At 42.6% G+C, this 19,674-nt stretch overlaps 1 protein-coding gene across 4 annotated transcripts in view; it reads left to right on the top strand.

The window, feature by feature from the left end:
* Positions 1 to 984: 984 nt before the first annotated feature.
* TTC7B (tetratricopeptide repeat domain 7B) overlaps positions 985 to 19,674 on the top strand; it is a 122,876-nt gene continuing 104,186 nt past the window's right edge. For 2 of the 4 annotated variants that reach the window (XM_052693680.1, XM_052693683.1), the window contains exon 1: positions 985 to 1,216. In XM_052693680.1, coding sequence (XP_052549640.1) covers positions 1,096 to 1,216 — 121 coding nt within the window. In that variant the 5' untranslated portion in view covers positions 985 to 1,095. The remainder of the gene's footprint in view (positions 1,217 to 19,674) is intronic. The other 2 variants (XM_052693681.1, XM_052693682.1) reach the window with 2 other exon arrangements.

Below are 19,674 nucleotides of genomic sequence, written 5' to 3'. Positions count from 1 at the left end.
CATATGCGTGCCCTTCTTTCTGTGGGTAAAGAGAATAAACTGTACAAGTCTGCGCTTGGATGTGGAGACATCTAAATAATATAAATTGGTTGTGTCTAGTGCCTTAGATTGCCCTGCATCCTGTGTAATTGGTTCTTCTAAAAGTGGGGTCTCTATCCTTATTTTGGGAAATATAAATGGCAATTGGCAAGAATAATCTTCAGTGCAGTCTTTGTGGTTTTGCTGCATGTTCCAGTACAAATCAGTTGAGACTGTTCTTCTGAGGTCTGTGTAAGTCTACAGAACTGCTGTGTCCTGTAGGTGAGGTAACATTTGATGCAGATGCATGGTATTTATTCAACTTGGTTTGCGGCTGTTTTGGTTCCACTCAGATGCTGCAACGCATTCCTTCTGTTAGAAAGTAGGGGACAGCATGCACGTGGTCTGGGCTTTTGTTATGTGTGTGCTGCTGCACCCCCTGCTTTTTGGGCTTGAAGAGGTGAGCAGCCACTTGGGGAGACCGGGCTGAGGTCCGCCTCTGTGTAACTGGGTGTGAAGGCGTGGATCAAGCACCTGAGACAGCCAGAGCGTGGAGCGAGCAGTGTGCGTGGAAGTGACTAACATATCTTCCAAGGCCCTGAGGTAGACAGGTGAGAAATTGCGAGGTAGGGAGGACCATTCAAGACAAAAATTGATCTATGTATTATGGAACAGCCTAGGAAATGGGAGCGGTGTGTGTTCGCGTACGGTAGTAGGTGAACAGGTGAGACCGCCGGGTCTCCCCTTTTCCCCACGCGTGCCCGGGCTCCGTTCCCCGGGCTGTCATGGCGCCCGGCCCGCGTCCGCCCGCAGCGCGCTCCGCCGGCCCCGGCCGCCTCCTGAGGCCGCGGCCCCGCGCGGGAGCTGCGAGGCGGGGCCCGACTCTGTTCCCTCTGCCACCGGCAGGTGGCGCCGCCGGCGAGGAGCGCGGCGCCGGCCGCGGCCCTCGAGTTCCGCCGCTCCCGGCGCACAGGCGCCCGGTGCCGCCGCCGTCCTTTCCCCGCCTCCGCCGCCTCCTCCTTCCCGCCCGCTCCCGCCGCCGCGGCCCCTTCCCCGCCGGGACCCATCGGTCCGGCCATGGCCACCAAAAAGGCGGGCTCGCGGCTGGAGACGGAGATCGAGAGGTGCCGCTCGGAGTGCCAGTGGGAGCGGATCCCCGAGCTTGTCAAGCAGCTCTCGGCCAAGCTCATCGCTAACGGTGCGGGGCCGGGCGGCGGCGGGCGGGCAGGGCCGGGCGGAGCGGGGCGGCAGGCCGCGGCGGAGGGCCCGCGGCGGGGACGCCGGCGCCGGGTTCGGCAGGTGCAGCCGGCGTGGGGCCTGCGGGTACCGGGGAGCGGCGGGGCTCGGGGCCGGCGGCGGGTGCTACGAGAGCCGCCCTCCACCGTCGGTCGTGCTGGCGGCGTGGCCATCCGGTTCCCAGCGGCGGGATCCGCGCTCGGCGTGCGGGCTGCGGGCGCACATGTTGCCGGTGTGCGTGACGCCCCGCGTGCCCTTCTGCCTGTGATTCCTGCGCTGCTGTGCGTGGCCGTAAGTAGCGCGTCTTACGGAGGATTCCGCTCCCGCGCTAAAAAGCAAAGCCTCGGCAGTGCGGTGCCCCTTCGTTTTGTTTCTCGTTAAAAACTATGAATGACTTGCTTAGTCCTTTGTTTTGTATACGTACATCGCTTTTAAATGCTCGGATAAAGGAGATGAAAAGCTGCTTTTCCTTCTGAGGTGTGGGAATGGATAGCGAACTGGGAGATGTTCTTCTCTTTGGCTGCAGTTCCTGAGCTTGTTTCGTTCTGTGCTTGGGAAAAGACGTGGGGATGATGGTATCTGAGCTCACTCGGCTGAGGGCGTTGGGCCTGAGGATGTTTTTAGGGAGAAGTCAGTTCTTGGGAGACAGATCCTAGTGTGGCTGCAGTGCTGCTAACAGGAGAGAGGGTGGGCTAAGAGCTGGTGGCATCGTGGGCGGCTGCAGGGGCTTCATTCATGTGTGCAGGCAGAGGGAAAGCGGTGTGGTTTGGGTCTGTGGAAATGCGGATTGAAAAGCAGAAGCCTGAATCAAAATAAAAGGGAGGAGAGAGAATTTAAGGCTAATGGATTGCGAGTAGATGGACTACGTACGTTGGCCTTAGAAACAACTGAGTGATGATCCTGAAACACGATAGTATTATACTGGTTAAAAATAAGCATGAGGTGAAAGGTGTTATCTTTAGTTTAAGAACGTGCATTGTTCAGTTGTGTGGACTACTTACAGATTGGTTCAAGTAAAGATGTGCTTATTGGCTGCCTGGATGAGAAGAGCATCTCCGGTTTAAGACACATGAAGATATCTCAGACAGGTAGGGACAGATGGGCAGAGGATATCACTGGCAGTTTTCAGTTTATCTGACCTGAGTGCTTCTTACTCAGCAGAAGCACATCAGAGAAGATGAAATTACTGTACACTTCAGTGAGTATCTTGTTATGGTATCTTCCAGATTCTGAACCAGTTAAAGTACGTAGGATTAGAGCATTTTCTGGTATTTAAAACATACAAAAGTATCATCTGTGTATTTCCTCTCTTTCTGGTAGCATAGAAATGATTGTATCAATATCCAAGGCTTCCAAATTCTAGTTAAATGAGAGGAATGCCCATGGTAAGTGATAACAGTGCTCCTCTTCTAATGGAGTAAGGCAGAAAGAGTATTTAATGAAAAGAATTTAATGAAGTATGTGCCTTTGCTGTTGAGGGTATCTAAATCTGCAGGTCTATTGCCTGGGTCTGGGTGTAGCTAATAGGCTGAAGGCCAAAGTTATCAGCTGGAGACACTAGAGAGAGGCAGGGCCTCTGTTCCACCTGTGGAGATGCATGAACTGAAAGATGTTTTGATGCACATCCTGAGAACTTCACTTACTCCTTCTGCAGCAACGCTCAGTTTTGCAAATCGGCTGGGGCCTGGTAGCAGAAGATGCTTTTGGCTAAACATAGAACAGTTTGCTGTAAGAAGGTTGTGAACAAGAAAGAAAGGAACAGAGGGGAAAGAGTTTTCATTCTGTCGTTATATTTTTTATTGTGTGAGATTGGCTCTTGCTTTGGGATGCTGGAGCACTTGAATGGGCTGTGAGTATTTCTGGGAACAGTGCTGACTGCTGTTGGACACAGAGGCGAAGGATCTTTTGGGGAAGCTGTCTTATAATCCCTTTGTTCCTATGCTGTTTCAACAGAGTAGTCTGTTAATTCTTTACTCCTCCCATTTGGAAACTGACCATTTGTGGGTGAGAGAACTGGACAGAAATGTGACGAGACCACATTATTATTTGGACTGTCTCTCATGGGCTCAGTGTTTTTCCCATATCAAGCCCTCTTGAAGCCTGCAACCTATTAAGGAAGAAATAACCGTGGCAGCTCCCAGGGTGAAGCTTGTGTGTATGCATTAGGCATTGTTGTGGAGAAGTGTGGTGCAGTATTTTGAGTGGGCTTAATTATTGCCTTGGTGGTTCTGCTCTGTGCTACCAATAGCTCTTATCTCCTCTTAAAACTAGGGGTTGGAAGCCAGTGGTTCAAATGTAAATGACAGCTTATGTAGGAATTCAGTTGCAGAAAAATGGCACTTACTGGAACTATTTTTTGTACCTGGATTATTTCTGAAAGGCTTTATAAACTTTCAGAGAGCTTTCTGATAAACAAGGAAGAGAAATGTTAATGGAGTCATCACTGCCTTTGCTATTCCATAAGTAATAGTTGCAGCTTGGATCGTAGAAAATGCTCTATGACTAGCATTGGTTTTACACAAGGATAAATAGATAAAAGAAAAGTCTTTAACCTCACTCAGAATTGTTGGGCACGGAGCCAGTTTGTACTACATTTCTCCTCATCTGGTCTGGGACTCAGCAGCAGTAATAACGCTCATGCTGTGTAACACAAATCTGTCTGAGCTCTTGCTTCATCAGCACACTCAGGAAAGGTCAGGCAGAACTGTGAGTTGAGGTGGGTTCTCCCTGGCTGACCGCAGGCACCCACCCAGCATCTGTGCTGCTCCGTTCCTTAGGGGAGCTGAGGCAGACCATAGGATAAATGGAAAAAGATAAGGAATTTGCGTACAAATTTCTGCTGTGGGCAAAACAGTCTTGATTTGGGGAAAATTAATTTGTTGGTTAAAATAGATTCGTCAGTGATAAACAGAAAGTCAGACCCTGTAAGAAAACTTTTCCTCCTGCCTTTTCCCAGGCTCAGCACAGTTGGTGGGGGCAGTTCCTCTCTGCTCTTCCTTCCCATGTTTCTTCTTTGCCCTGGTGCAGGCAGAGCCCTTCAGGGAAGCATCTGCTTCAGCTGGGGCTTCCCACAGACTGCAGCCCTTTGGGGCACATCTTCCTGCTCCATGTTCTGGCTGAGCTGCTGTGACATCTGCTCTGGCACCTGGAATACCTCCTCCTACTGTGACCTTGGTGTTCCCTCTGCTGATTGTTGCTCTTTCTGTTCCCTTGTCTTTGTTGGTTTACTTGTTGGTTGTTTTTGTTGTTTGTTTTTCTTGCTCTTCCTGAGTACATTTTCCCAGAGATGCTGCCAGCTTGTCCTGCAGCGGGTCCATTGGTCCCAGCTGTGTCTGGCCTCCTCCCACAGGGGCCATCCCTGCAGTCCCTGTGCTGCCAGCACCTTGCCACTCGCACCCCATGTAAAGGGATTTATAAAGCTTGCAGCAGCTGCCATAGAAATCACTGTGCTGCTCTCAAGCTGACAGAGGTGAGGCAGTGGGCTGGCTGTGGGCTGCTTGGTTGTATCAAAGGTGCCTGTCTTCGAAGTCCACATCCTGAATGTGACTTATTGGATGGAATGGAAACAAACCCCAAGTTGCTAGAAATAAAATTGTAAGTAGTTTTCACTAAGGAAGCTTTGTGTGTGTTCCCCAGTAGTTTAACTAAGTGGAAAAAAGAAAAAGGTCTTTCTAAGAAAGTGACCTAAACTTTGTTGAGTTTTGCCTGCCGTAGCAAATAAACAGGATGGTGGTGAAGTGCTATTCTGAGAGTTAGCAAAAGCTCCAAGTATGCAATTGCTTGTTCTCACGTTATTGGAGTAAACAAAATAGTACGTGTTGAACACTTCGTGTTATTCAGAATGTATTTTAAAATGTGCCTACAATTGGAAGGCATCAGCTGTGCAAATCTTTTCTATTTGAGACCAATCTGAACAGGCTACTTATTAAATAGAGGCCTTAGCATATGGGAGAAACATGCACAACTTTGTCTTGCTAAATTTGATTGGCATCAAAACCTCGACTGTATGCATGAAGTGCAGTATGCTGTAAGGGACTTTTTTAATTGAAAAACTTATTTTTTAAGAGATCTTTAAACTTGTTGTTTTCAGATATTGGGAAATAAGATTTACGAAATACCAGTGATGATTCTTTTTCAGTAAATTCAGTGCAACGTGTTGATCTTACAGGTGTATTTTATTGCAGAATTCATGTTGATGAGGACTTGTTTTTGTTTGTTTTGTGTGTTTTTTTGTTTTTTAACTTGTGCACTATTTTTGGTGAAATTGCTGTGACCTTCATGGTTCTGGGAATTGGGGTTGTCAGATTGCCTGGGATGTGGTGGAATTCAAATGTTAATTTTGGAAATTGGTGGTCACATTTCCAAGCTGCTTTAAGTCACAAATATGTGATGAAACAGTCGCATCTGAAGGGAAGTGGCTGCGATGGGCATCTGCATGAAGGCTGCAGCTGCTCAGGGTGTTCTCAGAACATCAGTGCTCAAATATTTGCTTTCCTTCCTTTGAAAACACAGTGAGGAAATCTTGGGTCGGTTCAGAGGCAGGCTGAATGGATGAAATAAATAATCTGTGAATGAGCAGCAATGCTTCCGGCCGTGTAGTGTTGCAGCAGTCAGAACGTGACCTTGCTCAAGTTCAGTGAGATCTGTATCTAAAAAGGCGCCGAGGAGGTGAATTTATGACCTTCAAGCGAGGGAGAGTGATGTACATCTGCAGAAACCTTCACTGATGCAAAATGCTGCATTTCTGTAGTGGGAGAGAGCATACCCCAGGAGTTTGTTGATCTATATGCTACCAAGAGCATTGTGACATTGCCATGAAAATAGAACATTACCTATAGCTACAAGTTTGCTGATGGAAATACACCAACCTTTTAATGTGCTGCTTGCTTGCTTGCCGTTGAATTTGCTATCTTACTCCTCCATTTTCTTTGGTTTGTTTGTTTGTTTGTTTTCTCTACCTTTTGTTCTTGGCAGCTTGTTTCTGTCGTTTGTCTTTCTTCCCCTTTAGGCTTGCAGAGTAAGGGAGCAGAGAGGAGTTAGGAGTAGAGTGACTGAAAGCAAAGGCCAAGAAGTATTTTTCTTGTTTATTCTTTGCTTGTCACTTTCTGTGCTTTTTCTTTCTAGATCTAAGATCCAAATAAGAACTAACAGTAGAAACATCTTACCAGTTTTCATTTGTTTTGCTCTCTTGTAAAATGTAAGACCTCAGATATATGTTTAAAGCTTATCCTCACAGTAACCCCGGGTTTTCTAAACCTCTTAGGACTCTTGCCCTACTTAGGTGTTTATCAAATTTGTTTGTGTGTTTTGTACATACAGTTTGAAAGCAGTTTATGCATGCAAAGCTTTCTGAAGAGGTCTGCGCCTCTCACGGAGAAGCTTGCAGAGCGCAGTGTGACATGCCTTCTGCTTTCCCACACAATGCACTCCTCTTGTATTCTCTGCTGTATTTACAGAACAAACATTCTAAGGACACACATTTTTCTGAATGAAGAGTAAATGTGGCAGCACTTAGATGTGTTGCCTTATTTTTGACAGACAGCTTTGTTTCTTCAGATAGCCAGAGGTGTTACAACAGCACAGGTGATGATGTAGACCTGCTGCTTGTATTCCAAACGGCTTATCATCTGGAAGAGAAAGTGCTGGCCTAGGCAGCCCGATTTCACAAGTAGCCAAGCTGGTCTAACACCTTACTGCTGCTGCTGGAGGTGTTCTTCCTGCTCTGCACCTTCCCGGTGCAGTTTCTGCTCTTACTTGTTTGTGTCTCTCCCTTGTGTTGGAGAACAGCAGAGGCGGCACTTACTGTGCTGGGCCAGCAGAAAGCCATCTGCCCTGGTCTGGTTTAGCTCCTGGCTGCTTGAGCTGAGCCACCTCTGGGGGCCTGCCGAGGGTAGCAGCAGGTAGAAAAGGATGGCAGCCGCAGCCAGCAACGGGCCGAGCACAGGGAGAGGTTTTCCTCTTGACCACTGCACTGCCAGTGGTCTTTCCATTGTGTGGAAGTGCAAAATTGGTCTGAACGGAGTCAACTTGACACTGCTGGGTGTGCAGAGCTACTTGCCGTTTGTGTTGATCTGTAAGAAATTACGTGTATTATACATGTAACTGTTTGAGAAACATCCTTTATCACTACCAGCCTTGGGTTAGCTACGCTGTTTCTTTAAAAGTTATAAGAAAGCTTGACTCTGTGTGTTAAAGCTGCCACAGATGCCTTTCAGTTAACCTCAAGGGTTAAAGTTTAGCTTAACTTTTCAATAGAAAAATAAGTATATTAGCAGAAACTCTTGGTCGTCAACACCGCTTCTATTTGAAATTTATGTGTATGGTGATAGAAAGTGGGTCAGAAGATCCTTAACCGTGCCAAATCTGGGCTGTTCCTCCATCCCCCGTATCTGTCTTGTATGTAAGCAGATTTTAAAATTCAACGGTAACATTCTCTGCAGTTTTGTCTGCATTGAACACTATTTAATTGGTGATCTAATCAGGAGCGATTGGATACAACAACCAGATAAAAAGCAGTGTGGCAGGATGTCTGTGAATTGGAGGATGTCTGGTGGCGCAACATTTGTTGGTGGCAAAACCTTTAATCATTAGTTTTTGCTGTTGACTTTTTGTCTTTTTTTTCTGTCTCTTGCTTCAGGACATGCTGCAAGAGTTTCTGCAGGTTCCCAGCCTGCTAATGATATATGAATTATAAAATCCATAAAATCTATGATACTGTAGCAGGAACTGTAGCTTTTACGTTAAGCACTCAGTTGTTACTAAGTTTGTCACCCACTGTAGTATTCTGAAGATATGGCATGTTAACAGAGATTAAACAAAAATTCTAGTTTTGAGGCAGCTGTTCTTCCACAGCTGATGTTTCTGCTACGTAACATGTGAAAAGTGATAAAGGAAAGGAAGAGTTTTGAGCAGTGTGCTTGTATGTCTGCAAAAGAGAGGATCAGGACTTGATTATAGCATATATTTGGGGGTTGTTTTTCATAATGAAGGTAGGTCTTCATCTGTACTGAAAGAAAAGAGGAAATAAGAGAGGACTTTCATGGGACAGTATTTGCAAGATTGTTTAAGTAACTGAAGAGTTGTCTTTTTACCTATAATCAGAAATTGCGCTTAGTTCTGTTTGTCTAGCTGCCTCAGCTATCTGGGTTAGAGCTTCCACTTGATCAGAGGGAAGTCTCTTTACCAGAATGGGGAGAAATATTTTGCATTAATCAAGGCTTTAAGGGGTTTGTTTTAGAGCCAGATTGAGGGAGAAGCAAAAATAAGAGACAAAAAAACTTTAAAACAGTGGACAGAATTTTAAAAAGTTGCTAAAAGATGCTTTTTGTCTTAAAAGTTGTAATTATTTTTCTGAGACAAGCATCTCTGATAGTGACAAGCACAGGTTATAAACTTCCAAATATTGAAGCTTCCCTGATGGGCCATGTGGGGTGGAAAGAGGACAAGGTGAGGCTGCTTTCTGTGGCTGTCTGGCACTGGTAGGTGGTGAAGAACTGTCTCATCTCCCGTAGTGGGTAGCAGAGGCTCATCTTTGTGCTTTTGACTGAGCTTTGGGCATTGGATCAACCTCTGGAAGAAAAGCACCCCGCTTCTGGCCTGGCAACTAACATGACTAACATGGAGAGATGGCCAGGCACTGAAGAAGCAAGATCCCTAACTGATGAGGTTTAGGAGTAAGGAAATGAGCTTGATGGATGCAAAGCTGGGTAGAGTCAGGATCTCCTCTATCTTTTCATTCTTATTTTGTCAGCTACTTTTTTTCCTTGACTTGAGAGAACAGAAGCTGAATTATGTTGTTGTCATCTCAGATTTGCTGCCACGTAGCTGTTTTGTAGAGCATGGATGAAGGGACTCTGCCACTGTGACGTGGTCTGGTTTTGCTGTCCATTTAAGTATTCCCAAGGGTCTTCTCCTGCTTAGGAGCAACAGGAAAAGTGGCTTCTCCTTCAAGACAAAATATGACAAGAAGCAAGATGAAAAGGAATTTCTATCTGCCACAATATATGCTTTTCCTGTTTTCCAAGTCCTTCTTTGATTGCCTTTGTAAGCTAAACTAAATATAAGTAGGAAAAAGCTATTTTTAAAATCATTTTCCCTTGGTATGATTCCTAGAAGAAAATCTGCAATCAAATACAGACACATACTTTCTTTTCCCAGTTAAACACACAAAGATCATAATCATGATGGTGAAAGTCTTGCTTGCCATACTTCTTGCTCCCACATCTTGGATACAACCTATGTTATCTTTTCTTCTTCTCTGGAGTGTGTTTGCAGAAGGGCAGTGAAGCTGTGCTGGGTCTGGAGCCCAAGTTTTATGAGGAGCGGCTGAGGAAACTGGAATTGTTCAGTCTGCAGAAGATGAGGCTTGGGGGAGGCCTTATCACTCTACAACTCCGTGAAAGGAGGTTGTGGTGAGGTGGGGGTTGGCCTCATCTTCCAGGTAACAGCAATAGGAGCAGCAATAGCTGCACAGAGAGGTGGTGGAGTCATTGAACCTGGGGGTGTTTAAGGAAAGAGTAGCTGTTGTACTGAGGAATGTGTTTTAGTTGGGAAATATTGGTGGTAGGTGGACATTTGGACTAGATGATAGAGGTCTTTTCCAAACTTTGTGATTCCTGATTCTATGAGTCTTAGCTTTGTGTTGCACTTGATTGAATGGGCCAAGTTTAATTTAAGTATTCCACACGTATCAATAATCTAGATGATGAATTGTGGTTGTCTTGGTTTGATATTTACTGTTCTGATCATCTTAATACTTCACAAAACCTGAGACCCAGAATTCTTTTTTAAATGGCAGAAAAATAACGTAGTTTGAAATTGTTGAAGTTTTTGTAATGTGTGCCCTCGTGTTTGTGGTTGTGTTGCTGTAAACTTGTTTAATTTGTAAGCGTATGTACAACTTGTTTAATTTGAGAAAACTTGTTTAATTTGTAAGCGTATGTACAAATACTCTAGGATTCTGTGATATTTTTCTTCAAGTTTGGGATGTCAAAGAGGATAATTGCATAGATGCTGTAGAACAGCGCAGTAGAAGGGTTCCATTCTCCCTGTGCTTTAGAGTCAGAGGAATGAGTTACCGTGTATAATGAAAGGTGCTAATGCATAGAATTAAATGTCTTTGAACAGCTGACAGTGTATATTGTGCTTCTGGTTTCCATGTGTGTAAGGCTGACCAGATGAGATCCCACTGGATTCTGCTTTGGATCAGCTGCAGTTAGCCAGTCTAACCTCCAGAGGCCCCTTCCCTCCTCAGTCATCTGATGGGTCTGTGAATCCTTACTACCTAAGATTCAGTGATAAAAATAAAAGTAGCACATTTGTGTCTACATGTGATTTTACATACATTTTCTTTAATGTAAACCTTCATATAAATGCAACATTTAGCATTCAGTTTAATGTATGTAACTGCTGGTTAGAGTTACCTGTATGGGTACGTGAGACTTGCTAACATTCCTTGTCAGGTGCAGCCATTGCTCTTTATGGGCTACATATGTCACAAACAAAACAAATGTCTTTAAGTGTATGGTCAATTATATTCAGAAACAGGAGTTTTATGCCACTTCTGCTAGGTGAACATGAAATCAGCTCTGGATCCAACATTTCCAGATCCTCCTCTTTGGAAGAAAGCTCCATTTCAGAGTGGTCTTCTTAATAAACATACTCTGAGATGTCATGAGATTTTTCTTCAGCTGTTCTTACAGAAACTTCGCTCAGAGAAAGCTGGAAATCTCACACATGTTCTTGTTACCCCTTTGGTGCCTTATTCACCTACTTTTTTCTTTTTCTTTTTCTTTTTTCCCATTTTTGGCATTCTGGAGTGAAGACTTGAGGTGGTGTTCTCCTCCTCTTCTTTCTTGCTCCGTTTTGACAACTCCCCACTTCATCTAGTTGATCTCCCCTATTTCGGTGTCTTCATTTTCAACTAATGATAACGGTGATCTTTCAATTTCAACACATTCAGATAATTAATTATTCTGTTTAAGAGTCTGAAATATGTTACCTGAAACACTGGAGATTTTGTTGGGAAGAAGGTGAAATGATGCAATATGCTTTAGATTTGTTATCTGCTTACTTACAAGGAAAGATTAATTCTTGCTTGGCTGGTCACCTCAGATTCTGTAGCTAGTTTGCTCTGTTTTCTATTCCTAAATACCTTCTATTCAAATTCATATCCTCAGGGTTTGAGTTTGAGCCTCTTTGCTTAAATCTTTGTAGTAAGAGATTTTATCTTAATTCTGCACATTTTTCTTGCAGCTGCGTAATTTAGAAGAGGGTGAAACGATACTAAAAATACTTCTTTTAAACTATGATCATTTGGCATCTAAAAAAGAAAACATTCTTGGTTGTTTCCTGCCCCATGCTCTATGTGGCTTTAGATGTTGAGCTTTGTAAGGTGTAACTATTTTTGTTAGCACAGGATTGTGGATCTTGCTGGTGTTCCACAGCAGTTCACTGCAGATGTTGAGGTGTGGAGGAATGTTGTGTGCAAAGAGGCTTGATACCAGGAGCTGGGCTACTGATGACCTCTGCCAGAGGGGGTTGGCAATTGCAAGGGGCACTTCCTTGTGCTATTAAAAATACAACTGAAGTAAAATAATTATTGTGTCCTTCTAAATTTTATGTTTTCTGCATGAATATTAAGAACAGTTTAGAAGACACAAAAATAGCAGTTGTGTGGCCTAGATAACGTTGTTTGTTTTTTTTTTAATCTAAGACTAGTGAACTACCACAGGAGAAGTAATAGTTTAACAAAGCAGTTATTTACTACCCAGTAGAAGAACAGGTAGCAGATTGATTCATTATATTGGAAGCACTTAATCATTCACTATTTTTATCTTGGCATACTGCGGAATTAAGAACAATATTTAAGTCACCTGTTGGAAAAGGATTCTGCAGGCAAGAGAAACAGCTCCTGTTCTGTATTCAGTTCTTGTTCCAACTGTTACTATTTGAGCTGTGTTCAGTGCAGCCATTCTTTACCTTTTCTCCTAAATGTACTCGTAGAAAGGAATTTAGCTAGCAAGAGGAGTTCCTGCCGCATAGCCTGCTAACAGCCCCTCTGTTCTTTAGCAAACACCTTGAGGTTATGGTAGCATTCTTCAGAAGACTGATTGTGTTTTATATTTTATCATGTAATTCAGTGGAATGCTGAAGATAGACATATCAAGTCTTAAACTAACAGCAGTAAGTATTCTTCATCGTTCATGATCCAGGATAAATGAAGAATACCCCTTATAATTCTGTTTTCTTTTCTGTAAATGCTTTGGATCTTGTTATAAGAACAAGAATTATGTTATGATAAGAATTCTCCTTCAAAAAGTAAATGGTAAAACTCAAATTACAGAGCAGCTGCCATGATATTTTTAGCTATTGCCTTACAAAGATATGTTAGTGTTGTTTTGTTCTCCTGTCTTTATGCCAGCCTTTATTCTTGTTTTTGAGGTGGTCAAGGTTAATATGTATTACAGAAAGGCATAACTGTGCTCACGCAAGGTTCTTCTCAAGATGCTTTGTATGAGCGTATCTGAGCTGAAAGAAAACAGTTGGCTTGTCTAGAAGCATTCAGATTTTTTGCTTTTCCTTTCTGTGTTAACAAGCATGGATTATTTTACCTAAAGCATCCTTCAGTTTGACTTGGGTTTCTGAGGTGTTCAGACTTGTCTCTCATTATAATAGACTTGTTTTTGGACAGGTTCCCTAGGGCAGCAGGCACAGCCCCAAGCTGCCAGAGTTCAAGCTGAGTCTCAACAATGCTCTCAGACGTAGAGTTTGAATTTTGGGTGATGCTGTATGGAGCCAGGCTTGGACTCGGTGATCCTCGTTGGTCCCATCCCTTCCAACTCAGGACATTCTATATTCTGTAGTTATAGCAGAGGATTTCATATTAGAAAAGTGGGTAGCATCAGTGATTCTTTGGGGGGCAATCTGGGCCATCCTTCCTCACTGAGGAAATGTTATGCTTTCAACTGTGATGCATAGCGTGGTTATTATTGATGGACTCTTTATCAGAAAAATGTATGATTATCCTCCTTTGATTTTATATTGATCTATAAGTATCTCAGTTTTCTGAAGGTGACAAACCAGTTTCAGTATATGAAAACCCTTTACAAACAGGTTTTCCTTCTGAGACAAACCTACTTAGATGAAACAAGGCTATGCTTCAAGGTATGTAATATCTTTTTGCAGTTTGTTAGTGATGTGTTTCATAGAAGAATGTAATCTAGATAACTCATTGTGCTGAAAGATAAACCAAGCTTTTCCTCAAACTTTACTTACATTATTTCAGGATTACTTAAGGATTATTCAAAACTGATTGAAATCCATAGAGCTATGGTATAACAGTAAATGGTTTGTTTTAGAAATGTCCATCTAATTGGAACTTGGAACCTTCATGGCGCTTGTAATAATCTTTCTTACTTGCACGGAACAGTTGACAGGTCTCAAGCTAATGCTTTGTCAATAGAGCCTTCTTTCAGACCTACTTGAGTTTAAAAATTTACTGCCAGTTTCTCGCCCTGAATCACTGACTTAACAAATGAGTGTCTCAATTAAAACGAAGTCCTGCTTTGCAGTGTTTTTTATGATTTGCATTCTGTGATGAGTTGTCTTCTCATGTTAGTCATCAGCAACTGTGCACGTGGAACAGTTCTGTGATGAAAGCCAGTCTGACAGTCACTGCTCCTCTCATGTTCGATAGCAATGGTACAGGGAAAGGGGGGTGTTGTGCCATATGTGGATGACCTGGAATAACAATTTCTGTTTTGATGCTTAATCAGATCTATGTATGAGTTGCAGCTGTTGTTTTCTCCTCTCCCATCTTTCCTCTGAAAGAAAGCATGTGTAATTTGTGTTGCTGCAGTGTGACTATCTCTAGCTAGCATATGGATTGTTAGCTTCCTTAACTTGCACCAGTGATGGGAACAAAATATCTGGGTATTGTAGACTACTTTGATTCCCATGTTCAGGTGTCGGGCTGGTTTCTGAGTATACACCAGCATGAAGGCTTAAGGCTTTAAGGCTTTGGTCTTGCTTGTCTCTTGTTAGAGATGGCACTTTTTGAAAAGACATTTTCAGAGAGAAGAAACTGAGGGTAGAGGGGCTAGCGTGGGAAAAGGAGAAGGGATAGAAATTTTCTAGAGGCAACACAGAATCACAGAATGACCTGGGTTGGAAGGCACCTTCAAGATCATCTAGTTCCAACCTGCCTCTCACAGTCAGAGATTAGACCAGATTGCCCAGAGCCTCATCCAGCCAGGCTTTGAACACCTCCAGGAGTGGGGCATCCACAGCTCCTCTGGGCAGCCTATGTCAGCACCTCACCACCCTCTGAGTGAAGAATTTTTTTTCTTCAGGTTCTGGAAGGCTGCTATGAGGTCTCTCTGGAGCCTTTTCTTCACCAGACTCAACACCCCCCATCTTACTCAGCTCATATTTGAAGTCAAGGTGTTTCAGGCCTCTGATTATCTTTGTGGCCTTGTCTGAACCCCAACGGGTCCACGTCCATTGTGTGCTGGTGGCCCCACAGCTGCATGCAGTACTGCAGGTGGGATCTCACAAAGGTGGAGCGGAGCGGTACAATCTCCTGCCTTCCCCTGCTGATCACACTGCCTTTGTTGCTGCCCAGGATACCTGTGGCTTTCTGGTCTGCAAGTGCGCATTGCCAGCTAATGTTGAGCCTCTCATCAACCAACACTTCCAAGTCCTTTAGTAACAGGGATGGCTTCAGTGCTGTATAGGAATCCTCATGCCTCAGGGAATGCATTTTTCTCATGTAGCAGGAAAAGGGTTTTTTCTTTCTTTCTTTAATGTCTAACTCTTCTTCAAGTTGTCTACTAATCAATCTAATGTAACCTTTCAAAACTAGTTGTTTCACATGCTTCAATGACAATTTCGCAATTTGTATGAACAAAATATCTCGTCCAGCTCTTGTATGGTTTTCCCATGTGGGGTTATCTTTTTTTTTTATTTTTTTATTTTTAATAGCCTGTCCTTCCACGAAGAAACTGTTGTATTTGACCTAAAGAAATGCGTGTGATGGGAAGGTAGGCCAGGACTATTGAGACGTGCTAAAAAGAAATGCATACAGGAGGGAAGTCCAAGTTTCTTCTTTGGCATTTTACATTATACAAGTAATTCTTGTACTTGAAGTGTTGAAGAATGTCAATGGTTGACCTTACTGTTTTGATAGATATAAATCAGGGAGAAATTATCTACTTAAGTATCAACCTTTTAAAGCTTAAACATTTTGACATATTTGTATCCACTTTTTAGCCACTACTTTGCTTTAAAAATACAATTAAGCAGAATTCATCCCAGTTGTTCCTCTTCAAAGTAGGATGTTATTGTGCTGACATCAAGTATTATTTTCAAGTCCCACTCTTACTTTTTCTTCCCCTTTTAAAGCGTCAAGAGGCTTATAAACAGAAATTGTGTACTGAGTGAGAGCACTCGGGAGTATTCCAAATATTATTAGTAAAATGCCTTTGCTGAAAGGACTTTTCAGTGCCTATTCTTTGCGAGGCAAATAGTTGCATCCTGCTCTGAGGAATGGTTCTGTGGGTTTGGAGTGATCTCTGTGTCCCTTTCACACAGCTGATTAGGTTCTTTACACCAAATTCTAACCTGAACTGAAGAATTGCTACGTAAAAGCAGTTAACTTTTCTGTGCAAGCAGTTTACATGCTTTGATTTCCAGTGAGGTGGAGCAGGTAGAGAAGGTTCAGTCTTCCAGAATGGGATGTGATATCTATCTGAGCAGGGTAATAATAGGCATAATACCTGATTTATTTTTAATTTGTTTATAGTAATGCAGTGGGCATTGCTAATGAAATGTGGAATTTGGTATGAGACTGTAACAAAGGGGATTTGATATGAGATGTCAGATCTAGATTGGATGCATTTCATATCTTGCAACTTGAAAGTGAAGCTATGCAACCCAAGCTATTGATATTTATCAGCTGCACTAAGATTCATGTCTGAAGGAAAAGCAAGAACATGCAGAAAACAAATCAAACTATAACAAAGTAGTGGCTGAGTGTCTTTAAAGAAAGTAAAACAATCTTATTTAGGTGTTAGTCAATATTTCTGTATAGATAGTGAAGGAATTAGAAACGTGTGCAGTTGCGGAGCAACATTCTTACTGGGATTAGAGATGTGATGGGTTAGGTGTGATTTCCTGGACTGGGAGAAGCTCAGAGACATTGCCAGTGTATTAATGAGTTTGAAAGGGAAATGCAGTGCTTAGCTGAGGATGAAACTGGTAAGAGATATAAAGAGCAACAAGGAGGTCTTAATTTGAGTATGGTAGCGGTAAAAGGAAGATCAGTGTTTTGGTGTTCTGTGGGGTTTGGAAACCAAATGACAAAATGGATGCCCATGGTACCCTTATGCTGCTATCTGTACTGATGAGGCTGGTTCCTCAAGCAGTGGTAGAGACTCAGATGCAGCTTGGGGAAATTTAGTGTTTCCCTGTTAGTCACTTGTGACACCATGTCTGGAATTCTGCATCTAGATTTGGGCTTCCTAGAATGAAAAGAATGTTGGTATAGTGGAGTGAGTACACCAGTATGACAGGATGGAGTGCGTGGCCTTTGAGAACAGCTGAGAGCCAATTTTACTAAATCTTAGAAAGCTAAAAGGGGACCCTTCTGCTGTCATCTCTCCTTCACCCCTTGACTACGAGGTGTGGCCTATTCTCAGAATTGCACAGCGAAATGTAAATTGCTTCAAACATTCCTGGACATGCACTGGTAACACTGAATTTATGGGAACAACCTGTGTCCTTCTCTACTTTTATTTCTTCAGGGGATTTCAAACTTAAGGTATAGTTTATCAGAAGAAACTTCAAATCATAGGAGCTTTGATCGCTTGTCATATTAAAAATAGCAACTGTGCAAAATGCAGATAGGAGAAGTGTAGTGCGGAACTATGATCTGAATAAGGTAAAGTTTGCCTTCAGTGTTGTGTGCTCTAGGCTGTATGTAAAATACTGTAGTGTACAAATAGTCTTTACATTTCTCAGAACTTACATTTGACAAATTGACGTTTTTTGTTTTGCTTTCTTAAACTGTCCTTAAGTATCAGATGTTTTAAATGAAAACCTTTTCAGTCAGGATTTGTGAAGTGGTGAACTTCTTTGTCATGTCACAGAAATTGTGTGCTGGACTTTCAGATGCATGTCAAACTGTCAGTTGCTTGTTAGTACAGCTGAACAGCTATAAATTTTGCCATATGAGCATTGAATAGGCACATAAAAGCTTTCTTTTAGTTGGCCATTTGTAGCTAATGCAGTTTTATTATTATCTTGTAGGTATATTGTTGAATAACACTGTTTGCTTTGGGCTGGGAATCGGGTGCCTTTAATATTTATTTGAAAGATACCGAGTGCCACTGCTTTGTCGAGTGTTTCCATAGTAATAATGCTCCAGGGAAATATTTCACTTTTTCATTCTTTATCTTCTAAGAGACCAACATTTTCGATAGGGTAAGTCAAAGCTGTGTGCAGAGGGCCTCGTCATTGTGAGGGCAAATTGAAGGGGGAGGAGCACAGTTTAGGCAAAACAGAACACTTGAGAAGGTATAAAGGTGTTCTTAAAAGAAATATAGATTAAAGCATGACACTTTAAATTACTTGATGCAGTCTGGTCTAAAGATGAGATGTCCACCAAAATTATCAGGAGAAACTCTCTGTGGTGGGCAGAGGAAGGGAATTGTTACTGCAAACCTGAGTCATGAGTCTGGCAACTGTTCTGAAAACCTGAGAATTAAGCAGGCTGATAACCAGGCTGCATACATGGCTTGTCTCATCTTCATCTGGAAGCTGAGATCTTTCCGTTCTGCAGTACTGTTTAAACCATTAAACATGAGTGGGTACAGTTTAGAACACATAAATGTCCAGATCACTATGGATATAATTACCAGAACATCAGATTGAAATTGTAAATGGAAAAATAACAAATCCCTTGATACCTCTGCTATTTGGTTGGTCTCTTAAGCTCCCTTGGTGAAATTTAGAAATTTTAGATTTAAAAATCAGCAGCAAGCTCAAGTTTTCATGGAAATTTTTTTCTAGACTTTTGTCTTTTCAGTTGATAAGCCATTACAGGACAGAACTGATCTTTGTAGCTTACTGTATAATGGCACTGTACATAGGGCACATATAGTAGTCCAACAGGCACAGTACTGAGACTTGCTGTACTTAAATACAAGCTAATGTTGATGCATTTATACTTGCTGAAGGGAGGTTTTTCTCTGGTATATTAACACCAAGTTGTGCTTATCTCGGCCTTTCCATGTCTTCCTATAGCCTCTAAGGATAGTGCTAAAGGGCATGGGCGGTCAGCAGTTTCCTGATTGTCAGCATTTTGCCTTCTCCCTTTTTAAAAATCTATTTTACTTATTTATTTTCAGTTCATATTTGAGTATGCAAACATTGTTTGCAAGACACGATGTGATATTTTCAAGTCCCAAATAGTAAGGTGATGATGTTTCTAGCTCTCTTTTCACTAAAAGAACTATTGAATGTGTTTCAGTAAAATAAGTTTAATCATCCTGGATAGGCATGAGGTAGAGGATGACAATTTTTTTGAATTTCAGTATTACAAACTGTCTCCAGAAGTGGTGGTATGCCTCTTAAGAAACTGAGAAAGATGAGAAATAGAAAGGTGTGAGATGGCTGGAGCCTTAACAAGATCTGGTTGACAGCCGTATTCTTACAGCCCAGATGTGAAATAATGATCAGAGACATCGTGGGTGACATTCCTTTAAGGTGGTGAGACCTCACCTGGAGTCCTGCATCCGGTTGTGGACTCCTCAGTACAGGAGAGAAGTGGATCTGTTGGAGTGCGTCCAGAGGAGGGCGACAGAAATGATCCAAGTGATGGGACACCTCTCCTATAAAGACAGGCTGAAAGAGCTGGGGCCGTTCAGCCTGGAGAAGGATTTGAGGTGACCTGATATTGGCCTATCAATATCTAAAAGAGAGCTGTAAAAAGGAAGGAGACAGACTTCTTAGCTGGGTCTGTTGTGACAGGACAAGGAGAAGTGGTTTCAAACTAAAAGAATTTGATTTTAAGAGATTTGGATTAGATTGGAGATTAGACTGTGTATAAGAAAAATGGTTCGGGTAATGAACAACTGGCACAGATTGCACAGAGAGGTAGTGGATGCCCTGTCCCTCAAGACATTCAATGTCAGGCTGGACTGGGCTCTGAGCAACTTGATCTAGATGTAGGTGTTCCTGTTCATTGCAGGGGAGTTAGACTAGATGACCTGTAAGGGTTCATTCCAAATCAGATGATTATTGGATTCTATGACATGCAATATGCAACTTGTGTCAAAAATTAATCCTTTATCTTTGTGTTCATACTTGTGAAACCACAACAGGCATTTTATGAAACAGGATTTTTCATTAAAATGAGTA

The sequence above is a fragment of the Tympanuchus pallidicinctus genome, unplaced genomic scaffold (assembly GCF_026119805.1).
Source record: "Tympanuchus pallidicinctus isolate F22 unplaced genomic scaffold, pur_lepc_1.0 scaffold3, whole genome shotgun sequence".
NCBI lineage: Eukaryota > Metazoa > Chordata > Aves > Galliformes > Phasianidae > Tympanuchus > Tympanuchus pallidicinctus.
This window is presented reverse-complemented; position numbering and strand designations above follow the sequence as displayed.